This window comes from Benincasa hispida, chromosome 1, assembly GCF_027475165.1.
Source record: "Benincasa hispida cultivar pf3 chromosome 1, pf3_genome.v1.1, whole genome shotgun sequence".
Classification (NCBI taxonomy): Eukaryota; Viridiplantae; Streptophyta; class Magnoliopsida; order Cucurbitales; family Cucurbitaceae; genus Benincasa; species Benincasa hispida.
The window spans coordinates 52697507-52725047 of NC_143478.1; the positions used below are offsets into that span (position 1 = coordinate 52697507).

Genomic DNA, 27541 nt, shown 5'->3' on the forward strand with positions numbered 1-27541 from the left:
TATCCCAGGCACCATATAGGATGGCACCAACGGAACTGAAGGAGTTAAAAGTTTAGTTACAGGAACTTGTGGATAAGGGGTACATTAGACCTAGTGTGTCACCTTGGGGAGCGCCAGTCTTGTTTGTTAAGAAGAAAGACGGTACTCTTAGATTATGCATAGACTATAGACAGTTGAATAAGGTGACCATTAAGAATAAGTACCCATTGCCTCGTATAGATGATCTCTTTGATCAGTTAAAGGGAGCCACGGTGTTCTCTAAGATAGATTTGAGATCGGGTTATCACCAGTTGAAGGTGAAAGACACAGATGTTCCGAAGACTGCATTCAGAACTAGGTATGAACATTATGAGTTCCTAGTAATGCCATTTGGATTAACAAATGCTCCTGCGATATTTATGGACTTGATGAATAGGATATTTCATCATTATCTGGATTAGTTTGTGATAGTTTTCATAGATGATATACTAGTGTATTCCTATAGCACAGAGGAGCACAAGGAAGATCTGAGGATGGTGTTGCAGATTCTAAGGGAAAAGAAATTATAGCCAAATTTAGTAAGTGTGATTTTTGGTTAAATCAAGTCGTATTTCTTGGGCATATAGTTTCAGCTGATGGAGTTAGCGTTGATTCCCAAAAGATAGAAGCAATAGTCAACTGGGAACAACCCCTGAATGTAACCAAAGTACGCAGTTTTTTAGGTTTAGCAGGTTATTATAGGAGATTCATGGAGGGCTTTTCTAAGATAGCTCTACCATTGACAAACCTAACCAAAAAAGATGCGAAGTTTGAGTGGTCACCAGAATGCGAGCACAGTTTTCAGGTATTGAAACAGAGGTTAGTGTCAGCACCAGTATTAACTCTACCTACACCAGGTAAGGAGTTTGAAGTCTATTGTGATATATCCTGACAAGGGTTAGGATGTGTTTTGATGTAGGAGGGAAAGGTAGTAGCTTATGCTTCTCGACAGTTAAAGAAGCATGAATGTATCTACCCTACGCACGATTTAGAGTTAGCCATAGTTGTGTTAGCTCTAAAGTTGTGGAGACATTACCTGTTTGGTGAGCGTTGTCACATATTTATAGATCATAAGAGTCTGAAGTATATCTTTGATTAGAAGGAGTTGAACTTGAGACAGAGAAGATGGATTGAGCTGATCAAAGATTATGACTGCACAATTGACTATCACCCAGGTAAAGCATATGTGGTAGCTGATGCTCTAAGTCGAAAAACCAGAACAACTAGAGCTAGTATCAATTTAGTGAAGGGTACACTGATTCATGAGTTGTATAATGCTAGGGCAGCATTATCAATCGTTCAAAAAGAAGGGTTACTAGCGTCATTTAAAGTCAGTTCTACTCTCGTAGAAGATATTCTACTTGAGCAATCAAAGGATTCCGATCTTCAGAAGTTAGCTGAAGAAGTAAGTAAAGGATTGAGAACGGACTATCAATTAAGAGCCGACAAAGTGCTACTAATAGAAGGAAGGGTATGCGTACCTTGGTGGCCTGGTATGAAAATAGAAATAGCGAAGTATGTTGACAAGTGTCTAATATGTCAACAAGTTAAACCGAAGAGACAGAGGCTAGCAGGATTACTTAATCCACTCCCAGTACCAGAGTGGAAATGGGAGCATATTACGATGGATTTCCTTTTTGGATTACCTAAGACACCAGCGAGCTATGATGGTATATGGGTAATTGTGGATAGATTGACAAAAACAGCTAAGTTTTTACTTGTTAAAGTTACTTTTATCCTAGAATAATTAGTTAAGCTATATGTTGATCGAGTTGTGAGTCAGTTTGGAGCTCCAGTTTCAATTGTATCAAATTGAGACTCCAGATTTTCATCGAAGTTTTGGCCTAGTTTACTTAGCTATGGGAACCAAGTTATATTTCAGTATCGCTTTTCATCCACAAACAGATGGTCAGTTTGAGCGGACAATCTAGACATTAGAGGACATGCTGAGAGCGTGCATATTATAATTCAAAGGCAGTTGGGATATGCATATGTCATTAATCGAATTCACGTATAACAACAGTTACCACTCAAGTATCGGAATGGCACCGTATGAGGCATTATACGGAAGGCCATATAGGACTCCGATATGTTGGGATGAAGTCGGTGAAAGGAAATTACTAGGTCCAGAACTCGTGCAACAGACATCAGACAGCGTTAAGATTATAAGAGATAGTCTTAAGACGGCTCAAGATAGGTAAAAGAGTTACGCCGATAAGAGGAGAAGAGAATTAGAGTTTGAAGTTGGTGATAAAATATTTCTTAAGTTATCTTCGTGGAAAGGTATACTCATGTTTGGTAGGAAAGGGAAATTAAGCCCGAGATATATTGGACCTTCAAGATAATAGAAAGAATTGGCCTAATGGCATATAGATTGGATTTACCTCCAAAGTTATCTCGTATTCATGATGTGTTTCATGTGGCAATGCTTAGAAAGTATATGTCAGATCTTACCCATGTGTTGCCTGAGCAACCGATACAGTTGAGAGAGGATTTATCTTATGAGGAAGAGCCAGTGGAGATTCTTGACAGAAAGGAACAGGTCTTAAGGAATAAGACAATCCCATTGGTAAAGGTACTATGGCAAAACCATAGCACGGAAGAAGCAACGTGGGAAGCCAAAGAGCAAATAAAAAACAAGTATCCGCAGTTGTTTAATTGGCGAACTTGTAGCGAAATTTCGAGGAAGAAATTTTTATAAGGGGAAGGTATGTGAACCCCGAATCCTAATTTCTCTACTTGAATATATTTCCTATTGAGATCAGTGTGGTGAGTGGGTTGATGTGGAAACTAGTATGTAATGATAGAGAAAAGGGTGAAAAATTAGAAGAAAAGAGGAAATTTGGAAGTTTGACTTTTGGGGAAAAATTTGGAAATTTGGCTAAGTATAGAATTTTGTGTGGAATACGTTGGAAGGGACCATGCGTTGGAAGAAGTTGTGTTGATGCGTTCGAAGGGTTGTTGGTGATGGCATGCGGCTGAAGGAAGAAAGATGGAGGTGACGCATTGGAAGGTACAAGGGTAGGCAAGGCATGCGTTGGAAGGCAGCCCATGCGTCAAGCGGTCGATGCACAGCGCCCTTGCCCAATGCGTCGAGCGACCAGCCAAGCGCCCCTGCCATGTGTCGAGCGGCCATGTCTATGCAGCGCGCGCCCTGTCAAACGGCCATGCCCATGTGTCGAAGCACTCTGTCAAGCATCAATGCACTGGGCACGTCCATGCGTCGAGCACGCTCATGTGGTCGAGCAAATGAGCGATTGTCAGCCTATGTAGCACGTCCATGCGTCGAGCGGTCAGCCTATGTAGCACACCCATGCGTCGAGTGGCCAGTGCCTATGCAGCACGCCCATGCGTCGGTCACTAGCGCCTATGCCAGCACCATGCGCCCATGCCAAGCAAGCCGTGCGATGCTACCTAGTGAGCCATGCGTCGAGGATGGGCGGTCACCCTATGCGTTTGTGATGGCTAAGTTGGTTTGCAATGGCTGAGTTGGATTGCGATGGTAGTGAATTGGCTTGCTATGCGTTGGTTATAGGCTATGCATTGAGTATGGACTATGCGTTGAACATCCAAAAGTTGGACGCATATAAAGAATGAGATCACCTAGAAAACATCATCAAACCATGTGTCTTCTTGGGAGGAAGCCTTAAGTCTTAAGAATTTGAGGTGGTGGCATCAGATTGGAAGCTCATGCATTGGCTACATGGGAGAAAGACACTTAGATTGCGCTGATAAAAAAGATGTGTTGGTAGTGTGAGGGAGATACACTTGGACATGTAGCCAAGTAGGTGGTGTCGATTTTGGAGAAGGTTTGGACGCCTATAAATAGAGCCAGAGAGTGGGAGAGTCGAGCAAACCTTGCGTTGAAGCAAAAATTCATGCGTTGGTCATAGAATTTCAAAGAGACGCATTGGACAGTGAAGTCTGGAAAGCAGCATCAACTTGAGACGAGGAGTTCTCTTAATTTACTCGTGCGTTTGGAGTGATTCTAAAGCCACCTGAAAGTTCTCAAAGTCTAGTTTTCAGGGTAGGGCTGCCAGAGAAAAAGCTCGAAGGGATCGGGCTGGAAACTGGAAAGAAAATAAAAGGGTCAGGCTGTCGAATAAGCTTGGGCCAGTCTTGGAGATTTTGAGATTTTAGCCAAACCACGAGGAGTTCTGAGCTAAAATTTTAGGGTAAGATTCCTAGGACAATGAATATGTTTTTAGAAGGAAGTATCTCAAAATAAGGTTTAGAACTATAAGTAATCTGAGCTGTAAGTTGAATCTGAATTCTAGGGGTGAAAAAGGGAGCCCGAGGTAGAAAAGGAACTACTAGAGTGAAAAGTTCCTAAGCGATCAAGGTGAGTGCCTAAACGCACGGTGTGGGAAGTTTATTGAAAAGCTATTTATATAAATATACCCAGCATGCGTTAGTATCTTTAAAGCCATGTTTTTATATGTGTACTTTACATGCTTTAAAGAGAAAGTCATTTATGACTAGTTTTACTTAAAATGCGATACCGAAGGACATTTGAGAAGGTATCCGCCCAACTAGATACTGAAGGACATTTGAGAAGGTATCTATTGGTACTAAAGGACGTTTGAGAAGGTACAAAACCAACCGGATATTGAAGGACATTTGAGAAGGTATCCTAGTAGCTCGATACTGAAGGACATTTGAGAAGGTATCTGAGCAGAAGTACTTAAGGTATGACGGTACTTAGTATGGCCATGTGCACGTAGGTAGATAGAGTCAGAGATTGAGCAAAAGGGTTCTCTCTTGACTAGCAGTTGGTGTTGGGATTGTTTTTACCCACAGTGGGGTTATTCTCAATTGAGAAACATGTTTTATGATTAAAACAACTTTATATGTTTTATGCTTGGAAAATGTTTATACTGCAGGACAAGTACTGTAGAAAGTTTATATTTCAGTTAAACTCTTTATTGAAATTTTGCATGAGAATCAATTATCTTTATTAAGTCACTCACTGGGCTAGCAAGCTCACCCCGTTTTCAAATGTTTTCCTTTTTCCCCCATAGGTAGTGGTCAAATCCTCAGAAGATAGCTCTGCATCTGCTCTACCACTAAAGGATAAAGATATTGTAACCTATCTGTTAGGTGGTTACTGTTATATTGTACACATGTTACTGTTGTTCATATAGGGACTAAGGTTTTTGGGCTTGAGACTTATGAATTTAGTGTTGTAATGACTCTAAACATGTTATGCTTCTGAATTAATAAATGTTTGGCCTAAAGACATTCCGCTGTATTATGAGTTATATATTTTGGTATCAGAGTTATTCCGTAAAAGTTATTAGGCAGTAAGTGTTCAGCCAAAGGATTGATAACTGTTGCAGTCACGTCCTTTCCTAGGTCTAGAGAGGAGTTTTGCACCTGTGTGGACGAACTTTGACACAAAAGGTGAAGAAAGAATTGGAAAAGGATGAACTGTGGGTTTCTACGTGTCCAATTGTGCATTCAATCAAAATTTGATCGTAGTTTGGTTTAAAAGTTATTTATGAACTCTGGATAAGAGTTTTGTACCTCTGTGGATGAACTTTGGACCAAAAGGTCAAGAAAGAGTCCAAAAATGACGACCTTTGGGTTTCTACTTGTCGCAATCTGCTCCAAGTCCAAATTTGGGCGAAGTTTTGTTCATATGATACTTATGAAGCCTGGAGAGGAGTTTTGTTCCTATGTGGACGAACTTTAACAGAAAAGGTCAAGAAAGAGTTGGAAAAGGACGAACTTTGGGTCTCTACGTGTCGAAATGTGCTCTCAGTCAAAACTTGCTCATAGTTTGGTTGAAAAGTTATTTATGAACCCTGGATAAGAGTTTTGTTCCTCTATGGATGAACTTTGGACCAAAAGGTCAAGAAAGAATCCAAAAATTACAAACTTTGGGTTTCTACTTGTCGCAATGTTCTCAAAGTCCAAATTTGGACGAAGTTTTGTTCAAACGATACTTATGAACTCCAGAAAGGAGTTTTTGTACCTACGTAGACGAACTTTCACACAAAAGATCGAGAAAGATTCCGAAAAGGACGAACTTTGGGTTTCTACGTGTCAAAATGTGATCTCAGTCCAAATTTTGTTGAAGTTTCGTTTAAAAGTTACTTATGAACTTTGGTCAGAAGTAAGTACCTATATTTATGAACCTGGGACCAAAACGTCGAAAAAGAGTTCAAAAATGGCGAACTTCAGGTTTCTACATTTTGAAATGTGCTCCAAGTCATAATTTGGTCAAAGTATAATTCAAAAGGTACTTATGAACCCTAGAAAGGAACTTTGTACCTATGCAAGCAAACTTTGGCACAAATGGTAAAGAAAGATAATGAAAAGAACAAACTGGGTTTTTAATTTTCGAAATGTGCTTCTAGTCCAAATTTGGAAGAAGTTTGGTTCAAAAGACACTTATGAAACCTGGAGACGAGTTTTGTACCAGTGTGGACGAACATAGACAGAAAAGATCGAGAAAGAGTCCGAACACGACGAACTTTGGATTTCTACATGTCGAAGTCTGCTATATTTAAAAATTTGGACAAACTTTGGTTCAAAAGATACTTATGAACCCAGGAAAGCATTTTTGTACCCATGTGGACGAAATTTTGCACAAAGGATAAAGAAAGAGACTAGAAAGGATGAACCTTGGCACAAAATGTCAAGAAAGAGTCTGAAAAGGACAAACTTTGGGTTTATAGTTGTCGAAATGTGCTTCAAGTCCAAATTAAGACGAAGTTTGGTGCAAAAGATACTTATGAAGCCTTGAGAGGAGTTTTGTACCTAGGTCAAGAAAGAGTTGGAAAAAGACGAACTTTGGGTTTCTACATGTCAAATTATGCTTTCAGTTAAAATTTGGTCGTAGTTTGGTTTAAAAGTTATTTATGAACCTTGGATAAGTGTTTCGTACCTCTATGGATGAACTTTGGATCAAAAGGTCAAGAAAGAGTCCAAAAATGACGAAATTTGGGTTTCTACTTGGCACAATATGCTCTAAGTCCAAATTTGGATGAAGTTTTGTTCAAAAGATACTTATGAACTATTGAGAGGATTTTTTGTACCTACATGGTGAAACTTAGACACAAAAGGTCGAGAAAGAGTCTGGAAAGTATGAACTTTTTGTTTCTACGTGTCAAAATGTGCTTTCAGTCCAAACTTTGTCGAAGTTTTGTATAAAAGTTACTCATAATCTCTAAACATAAGTTATACTGATAAACCTGGGACCAAAACGTTAAGAAAGAGTCCAAAAATGGAGAACTTCCAGTTTCTACTTTTCGAAATGTGCTCCAAGTCATAATTTGGTCAAAGTATAGCTCAAAAGGTACTTATGAACCCTGAAAGGAATTTTGTACCTATCGGGCGAACTTTGGCACAAAGGGTAAAGAAAGAGACTGAAAAGGACAAACTTCGGGTTTATAATTGTTGAAATGTGCTTCAAGTCCAAATTTGGAAGAAGTTTGGTTCAAAAGATACATATGAACCTTGGAACGGAGTTTTGTACCAGTGTGGACAAACCTAGACAGAAAAGGTCGAGAAAGAGTCCGAAAAGGACGAACTTTTGATTTCTATACGTCGAAGTCTGCTTAATTTAAAAATTTAGACAAACTTTGGTTCAAAAAGTACTTATGAACCCTGGAAAGCATTTTTGTACATGGACGAATTTTTGCACAAAGGGTAAAAGAAAGAGACTAGAAAGGATGGACCTTGGCACAAAATGTCAAGAAAGTGTCTGAAAAGGACGAACTTTGGATTTCTATTTGTCGAAATGTGCTTCAAGTCCAAACTAGGATGAAGTTTGGTTCAAAACATACTTATCAAGCCTGGAAAGGAGTTTTATACTTGTGTGGACGAACTTTGACACAAAAGGTCAAGAAAGTGTCTGAAAAGGACGAACTTTGGGTTTCTACTTGTCGAAATGTGCTTTTAGTGAAAATTTGGTCGTAATTTAGTTTAAAAGTTATTTATGAACCCTGGATAAGAGTTTTGTACCTCTATGGATGAACTTTGGACCAAAAGATTAAGAAAGAGTCCAAAAATGACGAACTTTGGGTTTCTTTGTGTCAAAATGTGCTGTCAGTCCAAATTTGGACGAAGGTTGGTTTAAAAGATACTTATGAACTTCGGCCAGAAGTTTAGTACTTATATTGATGAACCTGGGTCCAAAACATCGAGAAAGAGTCCAAAAATGACGAACTTCAGGTTTCTACGTTTCGAAGTGTGCTCCAAGTCAAAAATTGGTCAAAGTATAGTTCAAAAGGTACTTATGAACCCTAGAAAGGAATTTTGTACCTATGCCGGTGAACTTTGGCACAAAGGGTAAAGAAAGAGACTGAAAAGGACAAACTTTGGTTTTCTACTTGTCGAAATGTGCTTCAAGTCCAAATTTGGAAGAAGTTTGGTTCGACAAACACTTATGAACCCTGGAAAGTAGTTTTGTACTAGTGTGGACGAAGTTAGAAAGAAAAGGTCGAGAAAGAGTCCGAAAAGAACGAACTTCGCATTTCTATGTGTCAAAGTCTGCTATATTTAAAAATTTGGAAGAACTTTGGTTCACAAGGTACTGATGAACCCTGGAAAGCGTTTTTGTACCTATGTGGACGAACTTTTGCACAAAGTATAAAGAAAGAGACTAGAAAGGATGAATTTTGGCACAAAATATCAAGAAAGAGTCTGAAAAGGACGAACTTTGGGTTTTTACTTGTCAAAATATGATTCAAGTCCAAATTAGGACAAAGTTTCGTTCAAAAGATACTTATGAACCTGGAGAGGAGTTTTGTACCTGTGTGGATGAACTTTGACACAAAAGGTCAAGAAAGAGTCGGAAAAGGACGAACTTTGGGTTTCTACATGTCGAAATGTGCTTTCAGTCAAAATTTGGTCGTAGTTTGGTTTAAAGTTATTTATGAACCCTGGATAAGAGTTTTGTACTATGGATGAACTTTGGACCAAAAGGTCAAGAAGGACTCCAAAAATGACGAACTTTGGGTTTCTACTTGTTGCAATGTGCTCCAAGTTCAAATTTGGACGAAGTTTTGTTTAAACGATACTTATGAACTCCGGAGAGGAGTTTTTGTACCTACGTGGACGAACTTTAACACAAAAGGTCGAGAAAAAATCCTAAAAGGACGAACTTTTGGTTACTACGTGTCAAAATGTGCTCGCAGTCCAAATTTTGTCGAAGTTTGGTTTAGAATATACTTATGAACTCTGGTCAGAAGTTTAGTACCTATATTGATGAACCTGGGACCAAAACATCGAGAAAGAGTCCAAAAATAGCGAACTTCAGGTTTCTACGTTTCGAAATGTGCTCCAAGTCAAAATTTGGTCAAAGTATATTTCAAAAGGTACTTATGAAACCAGAAAGGGATTTTGTACCTATGCGGGCGAACTTTGGCACAAAGGGTAAAGAAAGAGACTGAAAGGGACAAACTTTCGATTTCTAATTGTCGAAATGTGCTTCAAGTCCAAATTTGGAAGAAGTTTGGTTCAAAAGACACTTATGAACCCTGGAAAGGAGTTTTGTACCAGTGTAGACGAACTTAGACAAAAAAGGTCAAGAAAGAGTCCGCAAAGGACGAACTTTTGATTTCTGAATGTCGAAGTCTGATATATTTAAAAATTTGGACGAACTTTGGTTCAAAAGGTACTTATGAATCCAGGAAAGCATTTTTGTAACTATGTGGATGAAATTTTTCACAAAGGGTAAAGAAAATGACTAGAAAGGATGAACCTTGGCACAAAATGTCAAGAAAGATTCTGAAAATGACGAACTTTGGGTTTTTACTTATCAAAATGTGCTTCAAGTCCAAATTAGGACGAAGTTTGGTTGAAAAGATACTTATGAAGACTGGAGAGGAGTTTTGTACCTATGTGGACGAACTTTGACACAAAAGGTCAAGAAAGAGTTGGAAAAGGACGAACTTTGGGTTTCTACGTGTTGAAATGTGCTTTCAGTAAAAATTTTGTCGTAATTTGGTTTAAAAGTTATTTATGAACTCTGGATAAGAGTTTTGTACCTCTATGGATGAACTTTGGACCAAAAGGTCAAGAAAGAGTCTAAAAATGATGAAGTTTGGGTTTCTACTTGTCACAATGGGCTCTAAGTCCAAATTTGGACGAAGTTTTGTTTAAACGATACTTATGAACCCTAGAGAGGAGTTTTTGTACGTGCGTGGATGAACTTTGACGCAAAAGGTCGAGAAAGAGTCTGAAAAGGATGAACTTAAAGGTTTATACATGTCAAAATATGCTCTCAGTCCATTTTTTGTCGAGGTTTGGTTTAAAAGTTACTTATGAACTTTGGTCAAAAGTTTAGTACCTATATTGATGAACTTGGGACCAAAACGTCGAGAAAGAGTCCAAAAATAGCGAACTTCAGGTTTCTAAGTTTTGAAATGTGCTCCAAGTCAAAATTTGGTCAAAGTATGTTCAAAAGGTGCTGATGAACACTAGAAAGGGATTTTGTACCTATGCCGATGAACTTTGGCACAAAAGGTAAAGAAAAAGACTGAAAAGGACAAACTTTAGGTTTCTAATTGTCGAAATGTTCTTCAAGTCCAAATTTGGAAGATGTTTGGTTCAAAAGACACTTATGAACCCTGGAAAGGAGTTTTATACCAATGTGGACGAATATAGACAAAAAAGGTCGAGAAAGAGTCCGAAAAGGACGAACTTTACAATTCTACATGTCGAAGTCTGCTATATTTAAAAATTCGGATGAACTTTGGTTCAAAAGGTACTAATGTACCCTAGAAAGCATCTTTGTACTTATGTGGACGAACTTTTGCACAAATGGTAAAGAAAGAGACTAGAAAGGATGAACATTGGCACAAAATATCAAATAAGAGTCTGAAAAGGACGAACTTCGGGTTTCTACTTGTCGAAATTTTCTTCAAGACCAAATTAGGACGAAGTTTGGCTCAAAAGATACTTATGAAGCATGGAGAGGAGTATTGTACCTGTGTGGAGGAACTTTGACACAAAAGGTCAAGAAAGAGTTGGAAAAGGATGAACTTTGGGTTTGAAACATGTCGAAAATGTGCTTTCAGCCAAAATTTGGTCGTAGTTTGGTTTAAAAGTTATTTATGAACCCTGGATAAGAGTTTTGTAACTCTATGGATGAACTTTCGACAAAAAGGTCAAGAAAGAGTCCAAAAATGATGAAGTTTGGGTTTCTACTTGTCGCAATGGGCTCTAAGTCCAAATTTGGACGAAGTTTTGTTCAAACGATACTTATGAACCCTGGAGAGGAGTTTTTGTACGTGCGTGGACGAACTTTGACACAAAAGGTCGAGAAAAAGTCCGAAAAGGATGAACTTAAAGGTTTCTACATGTCAAAATGTGCTCTCAATCCAATTTTGGTCGAAGTTTGTTTTAAAAGTTACTTATGAACTCTGGTCAGAAATTTGGTACCTATATTGATGAACCTGGGACCAAAACGTCGAGAAAGAGTCCAAAAATAGCGAACTTCAGGTTTATACGTTTTGAAATGTGCTCCAAGTCAAAATTTGGTCAAAGTATAGTTCAAAAGGTACTTATGAACTCCAGAAAGAGATTTTGTACCTATGCAGGCGACTTTGGCATAGAGGTTAAAGAAAGAGACTGAAAAGGACAAACTTTGGGTTTTTAATTGTCAGAATTTGTTTCAAGTCCAAATTTGGAAGAAGTTTGGTTCAAATTCTACATGTCGAAGTCTGCTGTATTTAAAAATTTGGACGAGCTTGGGTTCAAAAGGTATTATGAACGCTGGAAAGCATTTTTGTACCTATGTGGACGAACTTTTGCACAAAGGGTAAAGAATGAGACTAGAAAGAATAAACCTTGGCACAAAATGTCAAGAAAGAGTCTGAAAAGGATGAACTTTGGGTTTCTACTTGTCGAAATGTGCTTCGAGTCCAAATTACGACGAAGTTTGGTTCAAAAGGTTAGGAAAGATTTGGAAAAGGACGAACTTTGGGTTTCTATGTGTCGAAATGTGCTTTCTGTAAAAATTTGATCGTAGTTTGGTTTAAAAGTTATTTATGAACCCTGGATAAGAGTTTTGTAACTCTATGGATGAACTTTGGACCAAAAGATCAAGAAAGAGTCCAAAAATGACGAAGTTTGGGTTTCTACTTATCGTAATGTGCTCCAAATCCAAATTTGGATGAAGTTCGATTTAAAAGTTACTTATGAACTCTTGTCAGAAGTTTAGTACCGATATTGATGAACCTAAGACCAAAATGTTGAGAAAGAGTCCAAAAATGGCGAACTTCAAGTTTCTACGTTTCGAAATGTGCTCCAAGTCAAAATTTGATCAACGTACAATTTAAAAGGTACTTATGAACTAGAACGGAATTTTGTACCTATACGGGCGAACTTTGGCACAAAGGGTAAAGAAAGAGACTGTAAAGGACAAACTTTGGGTTTCTAATTGTCGAAATGTGCTTCTAGTCCAAATTTGGAAGAACTTTGGATCAAAAGACACTTATGAACCCTGGAAAGGTCGAGAAAGAGTCCGAAAAGGTCGAGAAAGACAGAAAAAGCCTAAGTTCGTCCTTTTCAGTACCTTTTCAAAGACAGAAATGTGCTTCTAGTACCTTTTCAACCAAACTTCGTCCAAATTTTTAGTCATGGCAAACTTCCACTTGTAGAAATCCAAAGTTCGTCCTTTTCGGACTCTTTCTCGACCTTGTGTGCCTAAGTTCGTCTGCATTGATACAAAACTACTTTCCAGGGTTCACAAGTGTCTTTTGAACCAAACTTCTTCCAAATCTGGACTTGGAGCACATTGCGACAAGTAGAAACCCAAAGTTCGTTATTTTCAGTCACTTTCTTTATACTTTGTGCCAAAGTTCGTCCACAAAGGTACAAAATTCCTTTCTAGGGTACATAAGTATCTTTTGAACAAAACTATGTCCAAATTTTGACTTGGAGAACATTTCGAAAAGTAGAAACATGAAGTTCGTCATTTTTGGACTCTTTCTTGACATTTTAGTCCCAAGTTCATCAATATAGGTATTAAACTTCTGTCCAGAGTTCATAAGTAACTTTTAAACCAAACTTCGACCAAATTTGGATTGAGGGCACATTTTGACACGTAGAAACCCAAAGTTCATCCTTTTCGGACTCTTTCTCGACCTTTTGTGTCAAAGTTCGTCTGCAAAGGTACAAATACCCCTCTCCAGAGTTCAAAAGTATCTTTTGAACCAAACTTCTTCCAAATTTGGACTTGAAGCACATTTCGACCAGTAGAAACCCAAATTTCGTATTTTTCAGACACTTTGACATTTTGTGCCAACGTTCATTCTTTTTAGTCTCTTTCTTTACCCTTTGTGCCAAAGTTCATCCACGTAGGTACAAAATTGTCTTTCTAGGGTTCATAAGTACCTTTTGAACTAAACTTCGTCCAAATTTTTAGTCATAGCAGAATTTCACTCGTAGAAATCCAAAGTTCGTCCTTTCCGGACTCTTTCTCGACCTTTTGTGCCTATGTTTGTCCACAATGGTATAAAACTACTTTTCAGGGTTCATAAGTACATTTTGAACAAAACTTCGTCTAAATTTTTAGTCACAGCAGACTTCCACTTCTAGAAATCCAAAGTTCGTCCTTTTCGACTCTTTCTTGACCTTGTGTGCCTAAGTTCGTCCACACTGGTACAAAACTATTTTCCAGCGTTCATAAGTGTCTTTCGAACAAAAGTTCTTCCAAATCCTGACATGGAGCACATTTCAACAAGTAGAAACCCAAAGTTCGTCCTTTTCTGTCACTTTCTTTACCCTTTGTGCCAAAGTTCGTCCACATAGGTACAAAATTCCTTTATAGGGTTGATAAGTACCTTTTGAACGAAACTTTGTCCAAATTTTGACTTGGAGCACATTTCGAAAAGTAGAAAGCTTAAATTCGTCATTTTAGACTCTTTTTTGACGTTTTGGTCCCAAGTTCATCAATATAGGTATTAAATTTCTGTCTAGAGTTCATAAGTAACTTCTAAACCAAACTTCGACCAAATTTAAACTGAGAGAAAATTTTGACACGTAGAAGCTCAAAGTTCGTCCTTTCCAGACTCTTTCTCGACCTTTTGTGTCAAAGTTCGTCAACAAAGGGACAAAAACCCTTCTCCAGAATTTATAAGTATCTTTTGAACCAAACTTCTTCCAAATTTAGGCTTGAAGCACATTTCGACAAGTAGAAACCCAAAGTTCGTCCTTTTCAGACTCTTTCTTGACATTTGGTGCCAACGTTCATTCTTTCTAGTCTCTTTCTTTACCCTTTGTGCCAAAGTTCGTCCACATAGGTGCAAAATTGTCTTTCCAGGGTTCATAAGTATCTTTTGAACCAAACTTCGTCGAAATTTTTAGTCATAGTAGACTTCCACTTGTAGAAATTCAAAGTCCGTCCTTTTCGGACTGTTTCTCGACCTTTTGTGCCTAAGTTCGTCCGCACTGGTACAAAACTACTTTCTTGGGTTCATAAGTGTCTTTTAAACCAAACTTCTTCCAAATATAGACTTGGAGTACATTTCGACAAGTAGAAACCCAAAGTTCATCCTTTTCAGTCACTTTCTTTACCCTTTCTGCCAAAGTTCGTCAACATAGGTAAAAAATTCCTTTCTAGGGTTCATAAGTATCTTTTGAACAAAACTTTGTCCAAATTTTGACTTTGAGCACATTTCAAAAAGTAAAAACCTGAAGTTTGTCATTTATGGATTCTTTCTTGACGTTTTGGTCCCAAGTTCATCAATATACGTATTAAACTTCTGTCCAGAGTTCATAAGTAACTTTTAAACCAAACTTCGACCAAATTTGGACTGAGAGCACATTTTGACGCGTAGAAACCCAAAGTTCGTACTCTTTCTCAACCTTTTGTGTCAAAGTTGACAAAGGTACAAAAACCCTTCTGCAGAGTTCATAAGTATCTTTTGAACCAAACTTCTTCCAAATTTTTAGTCATAGCAGACTTCCACTTGTAGAAATCCAAAGTTCATCCTTTTCGAACTCTTTCTCGACCTTTTGTGCCTAAGTTCGTCCACAATGGTACAAAACCACTTTTCAGGGTTCATAAGTACCTTTTGAACCAAACTTCGTCCAAATTTTTAGTCATAGCAGACTTCCACTTAGAAATCCAAAGCTCGTCCTTTTCGAACTCTTTGTCGACCTTTTGTGCCTAAGTTCGTGCCCACTGGTACAAAACTACTTTTCAAGGTTCATTAGTGTCTTTTGAACGAAACTTCTTCTAACTCTGGACTTGGAGCACATTTCGACAAGTGGAAACCCAAAGTTTGTCCATTTCAGACTCTTTCTTGACATTTTGTGCCAACGTTCATCCTTTCTAGTCTCTTTCTTTACCCTTTGTGCCAAAGTTCGTCCACGTAGGCATAAAATTGTGTTTCCAGGGTTCATTATTATCTTTTGAACCAAACTTCGTCCAAATTTTTAGTCATAGCAGACTTCCACTTGTAGAAATCCAACTTTCATCCTTTTCGGACTCTTTCTCGACTTTTTGTGCCTAAGTTCGTCCACAATGGTACAAAACTACTTTCCAGGCTTATAAGTACCTTTTGTACCAAACTTCGTCCAAATTTTTAGTCATAGCAGAATTCCACTTGTAGGAATCCAAAGTTTATTCTTTTCAGACTCTTTCTTGACCTTTTGTGCCTAAGTTCGTACACAATGGTACAAAACTACTTTCCAGGGTTCATAAGTACCTTTTGAACCAAACTTCGTCCAAATTTTCAATCATAGTAGACTTCCACTTGTAGCAATCCAAAGTTCGTCCTTTCCGAACTCTTTCTCGACCTTTTATGTCAAAGTTCGTTCACAGAGGTACAAAAACCCCACTCTAGAGTTCATAAGTATCTTTTGAACCAAACTTCTTCCAAATTTGGACTTGAAGCACATTTCGACAAGTTTACCCAAAGTTCGTCCTTTTCAGACACTAACTTGAATTTTGTTCCGACGTTCATACTTTCAAATCTCTTTCTTTACTCTTTGCGCCAAAGTTCGTCCACGTAGGTACAAAATTGTCTTTTAGGGTTCATAAGTATCTTTTGAACCAAACTTCATCCAAATTTTTAGTCATAGCAGATTTCCACTTGTGGAAATCCAAAGTTCGTCCTTCTTGGACTCTTTCTCAACCTTTTGTACCTAAGAACGTCCACACTGGTACAAAACTACTTTCCAGGGTTCATAAGTGTCTTTTGAACCAAACTTCTTCCAAATCTGGACTTGGAGCACATTTCGATAAATAGAAACCCAAAGTTCGTCCTTTTCAGTCACTTTTTTTACCCTTTCTGCCAAAGTTCATCAACATAGGTACAAAATTCCATTTTAGGGTTCATAGTACCTTTTGAACAAAACCTTATCCAAATTTTGACTTGGAGCACATTTCGAAAAGTAGAAACCTGAAGTTTTTCATTTTTGGACTCTTTCTTGACGTTTTGGTCCCAAGTTCATCAATATAGGTATTAAACTTCTGTCCAGAGTTCATAAGTAACCTTTAAACCAAACTTCGACCAAATTTGGACTGAGAGCTCATTTTGACACGTAGAAACCCAAAGTTTGTCCTTTCTAGACTCTTTCTCGACCTTTTATGTCAAAGTTCGTCCACAAAGGTACAAAAACCCCTCTCCAGAGTTCATAAGTATCTTTTGAACCAAACTTCTTCCAAATTTGGAATTGAAGTACATGTCGACAAGTAGAAACCCAAATTTCGTACTTTTCAGACTCTTTCTTGACATTTTGTGCCAACGTTCATCCTTTCTAGTCTCTTTCTTTACCCATGTACCAAAGTTCGTCCACGTATGTAATAATTGAATTTCCAGGGTTCATAAGTAACTTGTCAACCAAACTTCGTCCAAACTTTTAATCATAGCAGACTTCCACTTGTAGAAATCCAAAGTTCATCCTTTTCAGACTCTTTATCAACCTTTGTGCCTAAGTTCGTCCACAATGGTACAAAACTACTTTCCAGGGTTCAACCTTTTGAACCAACTTCGTCCAAATTCTCAGTCATAGTAGAATTCCACTTGTAGAAGTCCAAAATGCATCCTTTTCGGACTCTTTCTCGACCTTTTGTATCTAAGTTCGTCCACAATGGTACAAAACTACCTTCCAGGGTTATAAGTACCTTTTGAACCAAACTTCGTTCAAATTTTTAGTCATAGCGGACTTCCACTTGTAGAAATCCAAAGTTCATCTCTTCCGGACTCTTTCTCGACTTTTTGTGCCTAAGTTCATCCACAATGGTACAAAACTACTTTCCATGGTTCATAATTACCTTTTGAACCAATCTTCGTCCAAATTTTTAGTCATAGAAGACTACTACTTGTAGAAATCCAAAGTTCGTCCTTTTCAGACTCTTTCTCAACCTTTTGTGCCTAAGTTCATCCACAATGGTACAAAACTACTTTCAAGCAATCATAAGTACCTTTTGAACCAAACTTTGTCTAAATTTTTAGGCATAGCAGACTTCCACTTGTGGAAATCCAAAGTTCGTCTTTTTCGGACTCTTTCTCGACCTATTATGCCTAAGTTCGTCCATACTGGTACAAAACTACTTTTCAAGGTTCATAAGTGTCTTTTGAACCAAACTTCTTCCAAATCTGGACTAGGAGCACATTTCGACAAGTAGAAACCCAAAGTTCGTCCTTTTCAATCACTTTCTGTACTCTTTGTGCCAAAGTTCGTCCACATAGGTACAAAATTCCTTTCTAGGTCATAAGTACTTTTTGAACAAAACTTTGTCCAAATTTTGACTTGGAGCACATTTGGAAAAGTAGAAACCTGAAGTTCGTCATTTTTGGACTCTTTCTTGACGTTTTGGTCCCAAGTTCATCAATATAGGTATTAAACTTCTGTCCAGAGTTCATAAGTATCTTTTAAAAAAAAGTTCGACCAAATTTGGATTGAGAGCACATTTTGACATGTAGAAACCCAAAGTTCGTCCTTTCCGGACTCTTTCTCGACCTTTTATGTCAAAGTTCATCCACAGAGGTACAAAAACCCCTCTCCAGAGTTCATAAGTATCTTTTGAACCAAACTTCTTCCAAATTTGGACTTGAAGCACATTTCGACATGTAGAAACCCAAAGTTCGTCCTTTTCAGACACTTTCTTGACATTTTGTGCCAACGTTCGTCCTCTAGTCTCTTTCTTTACCCTTTGTGCCAAAGTTCGTCCACATAGGTACAAAATTGTCTTTCAAAGGTTCATAAGTACCTTTTGAACCAAACTTCGTCCAAATTTTTAGTCATAGCAGACTTCCACTTGTAGAAATCCAAAGATCATCCTTTTAAGACTCTTTCTCCACCTTTTGTGCCTAAGTTCGTCAACAATGATACAAAACTACTTTCCAGGGTTTATAAGTACCTTTTGAACTAAACTTCGTCCAAATTTTTAGTCATAGCAGAATTCCACTTGTAGAATTCCAAAGTTTGTTCTTTTCGGACTTTTTCTTGACCTTTTGTGCCTAAGTTCGTTCACAATGGTACAAAACTACTCTCTAGGGTTCATAAATACCTTTTGAACCAAACTTCGTCTAAATTTTTAGTCATAGCAGACTTCCACTTCTAGAAATTCAAAGTTCGCTTTTCAGACTCTTTCTCGACCTTTTGTGCCTAAGTTTGTCCACAATGGTACAAATTACTTCCCAGGGTTCATAAGTACCTTTTGAACCAAACTTCGTCCAAATTTTTAGTAATAGCAGACTTCCACTTGTAGAAATCCAAAGTTCGTCTTTTTCGAACTCTTTCTCGAGTAGTGAGCTGGAGTCTTTTTACAAGAAAACTACTTACTACATTTGTGCAACTTCCACTATCAATTACCAAGCTACATGGGGTTCCTTCAATCAAGCACCTTGTGTGAAATAAATTCTTCCTTGGATCTTCAATTTGCTCCTCCTTGATTTGCACATTAAGTACTCTTCTTGCAACTAAGGATATGGAGTTACCTTCTTCAATGTACTCATCATCAAAGGCTTCGGATTCTTCCTCAAGGCTGCTACCTTGTTCATCACATTCATATTCTGAATCAATAATTCCATTTCTTATGACCATGACTTTTTTATTGACACAATCTTTGCTCATGTGCCTAAATCCTTTGCACTTCCAACATTGAATGGAACTAGATTTCTCTCTTTCCTCCTTTGAAGCTTCATTATTTTTAGTATAGGTGCTACCGGCTTCCACTCTTTTAGGAGCCACAAACTTCCCTTTTGCTTCACCCCTATTCACAAAACCATCCTTGTTCCTAACATTAGAATTTGAAAAGGTATTAGTTTTAGAATTATACCTCTTGGAATGTTCCTTTTCTTCTCTTAATTGTTCTTCAATTTTGATTGCATAATGATACATATCTTCCAAGTATAGTTGAGGATATCTATCAACGATATGAGCAATTTCTCGATTTAAATCTCCAAGGAACCTAGACATGGTGTCTTCTTCTTCTTCTTGAATATTTACTCTTTCTATCAAAGTTTCCATCTCTTGATAATATTCAACTACACTTTTTGTTCCCTGCCTCAAAACTTGCAATTTAGTTCTCAAATCTCTTTCATAATGTTTTGGAACATACCTCTTTCTCATGGCTTCTTTAAGTTCTTCCCAAGTTTCAATGGGATCCTCCTCTTTCCTCCTTCTCTCGGATTTGAGATGTTGATACCAATTTCCCGCATGATTAGTGAACTCGGCAATGACAAGTCTCATCTTCTTATTCTTATTGAATGTGTTGCAATCAAACACATGTTCTATCTACCTTTCCCATTCCAAGCATGCCTCCGCATCCGACGTTCCATAAAATGGTGGAATTTTGAGCTTGACTCCACCATCTAGCTTCATGGATTCTTTCTACTTGTCTAGGGTGCATATTATTTCTTCCTCTTCCTCTCATGTTTCCTCTTCCTCCAATTTGTCTTTTGTTCAACTAAGTTAATTACAGGCATCTTCTTGTAAGATTCTTTGTTGTTGTGCCCTTATTTCTTGCCTATCTTTCCTTATCATGCCTTGAATGGCTTGAAGAATAGCAATATTAGTATCTTGTACTCCTTCACCCTGTGACATTTTAAAGTTAGTAATAAAAGGACCTCACCGCACTTCTTACCAATTTCACTCAAGAACACTCGTGTTTATCACTCAAGGGTAGGCTTTTGGTACTAGGTCAAAGATGTAAGGGTTGGCTTATATTTTTGGTGCAATCTCACTAAAAGTTTGATAAAAAAACCAATTCAAAATTATCAACTCTCACAAACTAAGACTAGAGTAACTAAACTTAGAATAAAAATAAAACAAATCTGGATTTTTTTTTCTCAAATGAATGACAAGAAACTTTCATGTGCTTTGGATCTTTGATTTCTTTTTTTCTTTTTTTTATTGCTACTGTTTTTTTCTTTTTTTTTTCTAATGTTTTTTTTCTTTTCTTTTTTTTTTTTTGCTGACTTTTTTTTTTCCTTTAAGATTCAAGCTGATTTGAAGAAGTTTTGAAGACAAGTTGTAGTAATTCTTGTTACAAGATGTAAGCAATTGCTATGGAGAAAAAAAAGTAAAATAAAATAAATTGAAACAAAATAAAGATAACACTTCTAAAGTTGGCCAAGAACGATGAACAAATGCTTTGATATCAAATGATAAGCGCCCGTGATGATTGTTGGATGCAAAGCTAGAGGTCCTTCTAGGATCCTTGCAAACACTCACAAAGAAAGCTACTTGGATCGAACTTAGAATCTATGATGGTCACTCTTAGATCCTAAGACAACTCACTCCAGAATTAGTTTGATCAAGACTAATCCAATGAATTGATTTAAATATCAAATCTAAAGCAAGATTTGAAAGAAATAAACAACACCAAAGGGTTGAATAAGCACAAGCTTTTTACTAGATAATCTGAGTTTTGAAGAACATTAGAAGCCATTTTATAGGCCAAATGGTCGTGGATGCAAGAAACTCAAAAGTCATTCAAATACAATTAATTGCAATTTGTAGAAAATACACCTAGAATCTTGAAACTTAATTGCATACTAAATTATAAGTCCAAATGCAAAACTAGGAATGTAGAAAGTCTTCAAAATGCCTTAAATATCTCCTCTAGAAGGTGACAAAGTAGATATGCACGTTTGACTGGATTGACATCATATTTCCCCATGCAGTGCACACTTGACAACATTTTCTTCACAAAATTTGCATACTTTTTTGACCACCATGTCATCTTCCAAATTATAGGACTTTTCCCATGCCATCTTCATGCCCTTCTCTTCTTGACTCATTGAACTAACATGCTATAAAAATTTGGTCTCAAAATTATTTGTCGGTTCTTGTGAATTTGCTAGTTTTTGAAGATGTAGTGTGAATGCCTCTTGAATCTTCTTTGCCTTGCTTCTTGTAATTCGTCCTTGAGGTACATGCAATAGTTCAATGGTTGAATTCATATCCTTTTGTGCCTAAGTTCGTCCACAATGGTACAAAACTACTTTCCATGGTTCATAAGTACCTTTTGAACTAAACTTCGTCCAAATTTTTAGTCATAGCAGAATTCCACTTGTAGAAATCAAAACTTCGTCCTTTTCGGACTCTTTCTCGACCTTTTGTGCCTATGTTCGTCCGCAATGGTACAAACTACTTTCCAAGGTTCATAAGTACCTTCTAAACCAAACTTCATCCAAATTTTTAGTCATAGCAGACTTCCACTCGTAGATATCCAAAGTTCGTCCTTTTCGAACTCTTTCTCGACCTTTTGTGCCTAAGTTTGTCCACAATGGTACAAAATTACTTTCCATGGTTCATAAGTACCTTTTGAATGTAACTTCGTCCAAATATTTAGTCATAAAAGAATTCCACTAGTAGAAATCCAAAGTTCGTCCTTTTTGGACTCATTCTCGACCTTTTATGCCTAAGTTCGTCCACAATGGTACAAAACTAATTTCAAGGGTTCATAAGTACCTTTTGAACTAAACTTCGTCCAAATTTTTAGTCATAGCAGAATTCCACTTGTAGAAATCCATAATTCGTCATTTTCGGACTCTTTCTCGATCTTTTGTGCCTAAGTTCGTCCACAATGGTAGAAAACTACTTTCCAGGGTTCATAAGTACCCTTTGAACAAAACTTCATCCAAATTTTTAGTCATAGAAGAATTCCACTTGTAGAAATCCAAAGTTCGTCCTTTTCGTACTCTTTGTCGACCTTTTGTGCCAAAGTTCGTCCACACTGGTACAAAACTACTTTCCAGGGTTCATAAGTGTCTTTTCAACCAACCTTCTTCAAAATCTAGACTTGGAGCACATTTCGACAAGTAGAAACCCAAAGTTCGTCCTTTCTAGACTCTTTCTTTACTCTTTATGCCAAAGTTCGTTAACATAGGTACAAAATTGTCTTTCCAGGTTTCATAAGTACCTTTTGAACCAAACTTTGTACAAATTTTTAGTCATAGCAGACTTCCACTTGTAGAAATCCAAAGTTCGTCCTTTTCGGACTCTTTCTCGAACTTTTGTGCCTATGTTCGTCCACATTGGTACAAAACTACTTACCAGTTCATAAGTGTTTTTTGAACCAAACTTCTTCCAAATCTGGACTTGGAGCACGTTTCGACAAGTAGAAAGCCAATGTTCGTCCTGTACAGTCACTTTCTTTACCCTTTGTGCCAAAGTTCGTCAATATAGGTACAAAATTTCTTTCTAGGGTTCATAAGTACCTTTTGAACAAAACTTTGTCCAAATTTTTACTTGGAGCACATTTCGAAATGTAGAAACCAGAGTTCATAAGTAACCTTTAAACCAAACTTCAACCAAATTTGGACAGAGAGAAAATTTTAACACGTAGAGACCCAAAGTTCGTTCTTTCCGGACTCTTTCTCGATCTTTTGTGTCAAAGTTCGTCCACAGAGGTACAAAAATCCGTCTCAAGAGTTCATAAGTATCTTTTGAACAAAACTTCTTCAAAATTTGGACTTGAAGGACATTTCAAGAAGTAGAAACCCAAAGTTCGTCCTTTTCAAAGTCATTCTTCACATTTTGTGACTAAGTTTGTCGACAATGGTACAAAACTACTTTCCAATGTTCATAAGTACCTTTTGAACCAAACTTCGTCATAATTTTTAGTCATAGCAGACTTCCATTTGTAGAAATCCAAAGTTTGTCCTTTTCGGACTGTTTCTCGACCTTTTGTGCCTAAGTTCGTCCGCACTGGTACAAAACTACTTTCCAGGGTTCATACTAGTCTTTTGAACCAAACTTCTTCCCAATATGGGCTTGGAGCACATTCCGACCAGTAGAGACCCAAAGTTCGTCATTTTCAGACTCTTTCTTGACATTTTGGGCCAACGTTCATCCTTTCTAGTCTCTTTCTTTACCATTTGTGCCAAAGTTCGTCCACGTAGGTACAAAATTGTCTTTCCAAAGTTCATAAGTTTATTTTGAACCAAACTTCGTCCAAATTTTTAGTTCATAGCAGATTTCCACTTGAAGAAATCCAAAGTTCGTCCCTTTCGGACTCTTTCTCGACCTTTTGTGCCTAAGTTCGTCCACAATGGTACAAAACCACTTTCCAGGGTTCATAATTACCTTTTGAACCAAACTTCATCCAAATTTTTAGTCATAGCAGACTTCCACTTGTAGAAATCCAAAGTTCACCCTTTTCGGTTTTTTTGTCGACCTTTTGTGCCTAAGTTCGTCCACATTGGTACAAAACTACTTTCCAGGGTTCATTAGTGTCTTTTGAACTAAACTTCTTCCAACTCTGGACTTGGAGCACATTTCGACAAGTAGAAACCCAAAGTTCGTCCTTCTCAGACTCTTTCATGACATTTTGTGCCAACGTTCATCCTTTCTAGTCTCTTTCTTTACCTAGGTGCCAAAGTTCGTCCACGTAGGTACAAAATTGTCTTTCCAGGATTCATAAGTACCTTTTGAACCAAACTTCGTCCAAATTTTTAGCTATAGCAGACTTCCACTTGTAGAAATCCAAAGTTCGTCCTTTACGGACTCTTTCTTGACCTTTGTGCCTAATTTTGTCCACAATGGTACAAAACTACTTTTCAGTGTTCATAAGTACCTTTTGAACCAAACTTCGTCCAAATTTTTAGTCATAGCAGACTTCCACTTGTGGAAATCCAAAGTTCATTCTTTTGGACTCTTTCTCGACCATTTGTGCGCAAGTTCGTCCACGATGGTACAAAACTACATTCCATGGTTCATAAGTACCTTTTGAACCAAACATCGTCCAAATTTTTAGTCATATCAGACTTCCACTTGTAAAAATCCAAAGTCCGTTCTTTTCGGACTCCTTCTCGACCTTTTGTGTCTAAGTTCGTCCATGATGGTACAAAACTACTTTCCAGAGTTCATAAGTACCTTTTGAAACAAACCTCGACCAAATTTTTAGTCATAGCAGACGTCCACTTGTAGAAATCCAAAGTTCGTTCTTTTCAGACTCTTTCTCAACCTTATGTGCTTAAGTTCGTCCACAACGGTACAAAACTACTTTCCAGAGTTCATAAGTACGTTTTGAACCAAACTTCGTCCAAATTTTTATTCATAAAAGACTTCCACTTGTAGAAATCAAAAGTTCATACTTTTCGGACTCTTTCTCGACCTTTCGTTCCTACGTTCGTCCACAATGGTACAAAACTACTTTCCAGGATTCATAAGTACCTTTTGAACCAAACTTCGTCCAAATTTTTAATCATAGCAAACTTCCACTTGTAGAAATACAAAGTTTCTTCTTCTTGGACTCATTCTCGACCTTTTTTGCCTAAGTTCGTCCACAATGGTACAAAACTACTTTCCAGGGTCCATAAGTACCTTTTGAACAAAACTTCGTCCAAATTTTTAATCACAGAACACTTCCACTTGTAGAAATCCAAAGTTCGTGCTATTCGGACTCTTTCTTGACCTTTTGTGCATAAATTCGTCTACAATGGTACAAAACTACTTTTCAGGGTTCATAAGTACCTTTTGAACCAAACTTCTTCCAAATTTTTAGTCATGGCACACTTCCACTTATAGATATCCATAGTTCGTTCTTTTTGGACTCTTTCTCAACCTTTCGTGCCTAAGTTCATCCACAATGGTACAAAACGACTTTCCAGGGTTCATAAGTACCTTTTGAACCAAACTTCGTCCAAATTTTTAGTCATAGCAGACTTCCACTTGTAGAAAGCCAAAGTTCATTCTTTTCAGACCGTTTCTCGACCTTTTATGCCTAAGTTCGTCCACACTGGTTCAAAATTACTTTCCAGGATTCATAAGTACCTTTTCAACCAAACTTCATTCAAATTTTTAGCCATAGCAGACTTCTACTTGTAGAAATCCAAAGTTCGTTCTTTTCAAACTGTTTCTCGACCTTTTGTGCCTAAGATCGTCCACAATCGTACAAAACTACTTTCAAGGATTGATAAGTACCTTTTGAACCAAACTTTTCCAAATTTTTAGTCATAGCTAACTTCTAATTGTAGAAATCCAAAGTTCGTTCTTTTCGGACTCTTTCTCGACCTTTTTTGCCTAAGTTCATCCACAATGGTACAAAACTACTTTCCGGGATCCAAAAGTACCTTTTGAACCAAACTTTGTCCAAATTTTTAGTCATAGCAGACTTCTATTTATAGAAATCCAGAGTTCTTTTTATTTCGTACTCTTTCTCGAACTTTTGTTCCAAAGTTCGTCACAATGGTACAAAACTAATTTCCAAGGTTCATAAGTACCTTTTGAACCAAACTTTGTCCAATAAGTCATAGAAGATTTCCACTTGTAGAAATCCAAAGTTCATCTTTTTCAGACTCTTTTTCGACCTTTTTTGCCTAAGTTCGTCCACAATGGTACAAAACTAGTTTCTGGTTTCATAAGTATCTTTTGAACCAAACTTCATCCAAATTTCTTTTCATAGTAGATTTCCATTTGTAGAAATCTAAAATTCGTTCTTTTTGGACTCTTTCTCGACCTTTTGAAGTGCCTCTACAATGGTACAAAACTACTTTCCAGGGTCCAAAAGTACGTTTTGAACTAAAGTTCGTCCAAATTTTTAGTCATAACAGACTTCCACTCTTGGAAATCGAAAGTTCGTTCTTTTCGGACTCATTCTCGATCTTTTGTGTCTATGTGTCTCCATAACGGTACAAAACTACTTTCTAGAGCTCATAAGTACCTTTTGAACCAAACGTCGTCCAAATTTTTAGTCATAGCAGACTTCTACTTGTAGAAATCAAAAGTTCGTCCTTTTCAGACTCTTTCTCGACCTTTTGTGCCTAAGTTCGTCCACAATGGTACAAAACAAATTTCAAGGGTTCATAAGTACCTTTTGAACCAAAATTTGTCCATATTTTTAGTCATAGCAGACTTCTACTTATAGAAATCAAAAGTTCGTTCTTTTCAGACTCTTTCTCGACCTTTTGTGCCTAAGTTCGTCCACAATGGTACAAAACAAATTTCAAGGGTTCATAAGTACCTTTTGAACCAAAATTTGTCCATATTTTTAGTCATAGAAAACTTTAACTTGTAGAAATTCAAAGTTCATCCTTTTCGGACTCTTTCTCGACTTTTCGTGCCTAAGTTCGTGTAGAATGGTACAAACTACTTTCCAGGGTTCATAACTTTTGAACCAAACTTCGTCCAAATTGTTAATCATAGCAGACTTCTAAGTGTAGAAATCCAAGGTTCGTTCTATTCAGACTCTTTCTTAACCTTTCGTGCCTAAGTTCGTACACGATGGTACAAAACTACTTTCCAGGGTTCATAAGTACATTTTGAATCAAACTTCGTCCAAATTTTTAGTCATAGCAGACTTCCAATTGTAAAAATCCAAAGTACGTCCTTTTCATACACTTTCTCGACCTTTTGTGCCTAAGTTCATCCATAATGATACAAAACTACCTTCTAGGTTTCAAAGTACCTTTTGAACCAAAACTTCATCCAAATTTTAGTTATAGAAGACTTCCACTTGTAGAAATCAAAAGTTCGTTCTTTTTGGTCTCTTTCTCGACCTTTCGTGCCTACGTTCGTCCACAATGGTACAAAACTACTTTCCAGGATTCATAAGTACCTTTTGAACCAAACTTCGTCTAAATTTTTAGTCATAGCAGACTTCCACTTGTAGAAATCCAAACTTCGTTCTTTTCGGACTCTATCTCGACCTTTTGTGCATAAGTTAGTCCACAATGGTACAAAACTACTTTCCTAGGTTCATAAGTACCTTTTGAACCAAACTTTGTCCAAATTTTTAGTCATAGCAGACTTCCACTTGTAGAAATCAAAAGTTCGTTCATTTCGGACTCTTTGTCGACCTTTTGTGCATAACTTCGTCCACAATTGTACAAAACTACTTTCCAAGGTTAATAAGTACCTTTTGAACTAAACTTCGTCTAAATATTTAGTCATAGCAGACTTCAACTTGTAGAAATCCAAAGTTCGTTCTTTTCGGACTCTTCCTCGATCCTTTGAGCCTAAGTTCGTTCACAATGGTACAACATTACTTTCCAGGGTTCATAAGTACCTTTTGAACCAAACATTATCCAAATTTGTAGTCGTAGTAGACTTCCACTTATAGAAACCCAAAGTTCGTCCTTTTCGAACTCTTTAGACCTTTCGT

At 37.4% G+C, this 27541-nt stretch overlaps 1 protein-coding gene across 1 annotated transcript; it reads left to right on the forward strand.

Moving 5' to 3' along the window:
• The first annotated feature begins 2060 nt into the window (after positions 1 to 2060).
• LOC150038536 (uncharacterized) lies at positions 2061 to 2719 on the forward strand. Its single transcript, XM_090313526.1, has 2 exons — positions 2061 to 2215; positions 2392 to 2719. The coding sequence occupies exons 1-2, from the start codon at positions 2061 to 2063 to the stop codon at positions 2717 to 2719; spliced, it is 483 nt and encodes a 160-aa protein (XP_090169652.1).
• The last annotated feature ends 24822 nt before the right edge of the window (positions 2720 to 27541 follow it).

Coding starts and splice junctions, on each gene's coding strand:
- LOC150038536 (XM_090313526.1), top strand. CDS start 2,061: ATGGCACCGTATGAGGCATTATACGGAAGGCCATATAGGACTCCGATA. Junction 2,216..2,391: donor CTTAAGACGGCTCAAGATAG/GTAAAAGAGTTA, acceptor AATGGCATATAG/ATTGGATTTACCTCCAAAGT.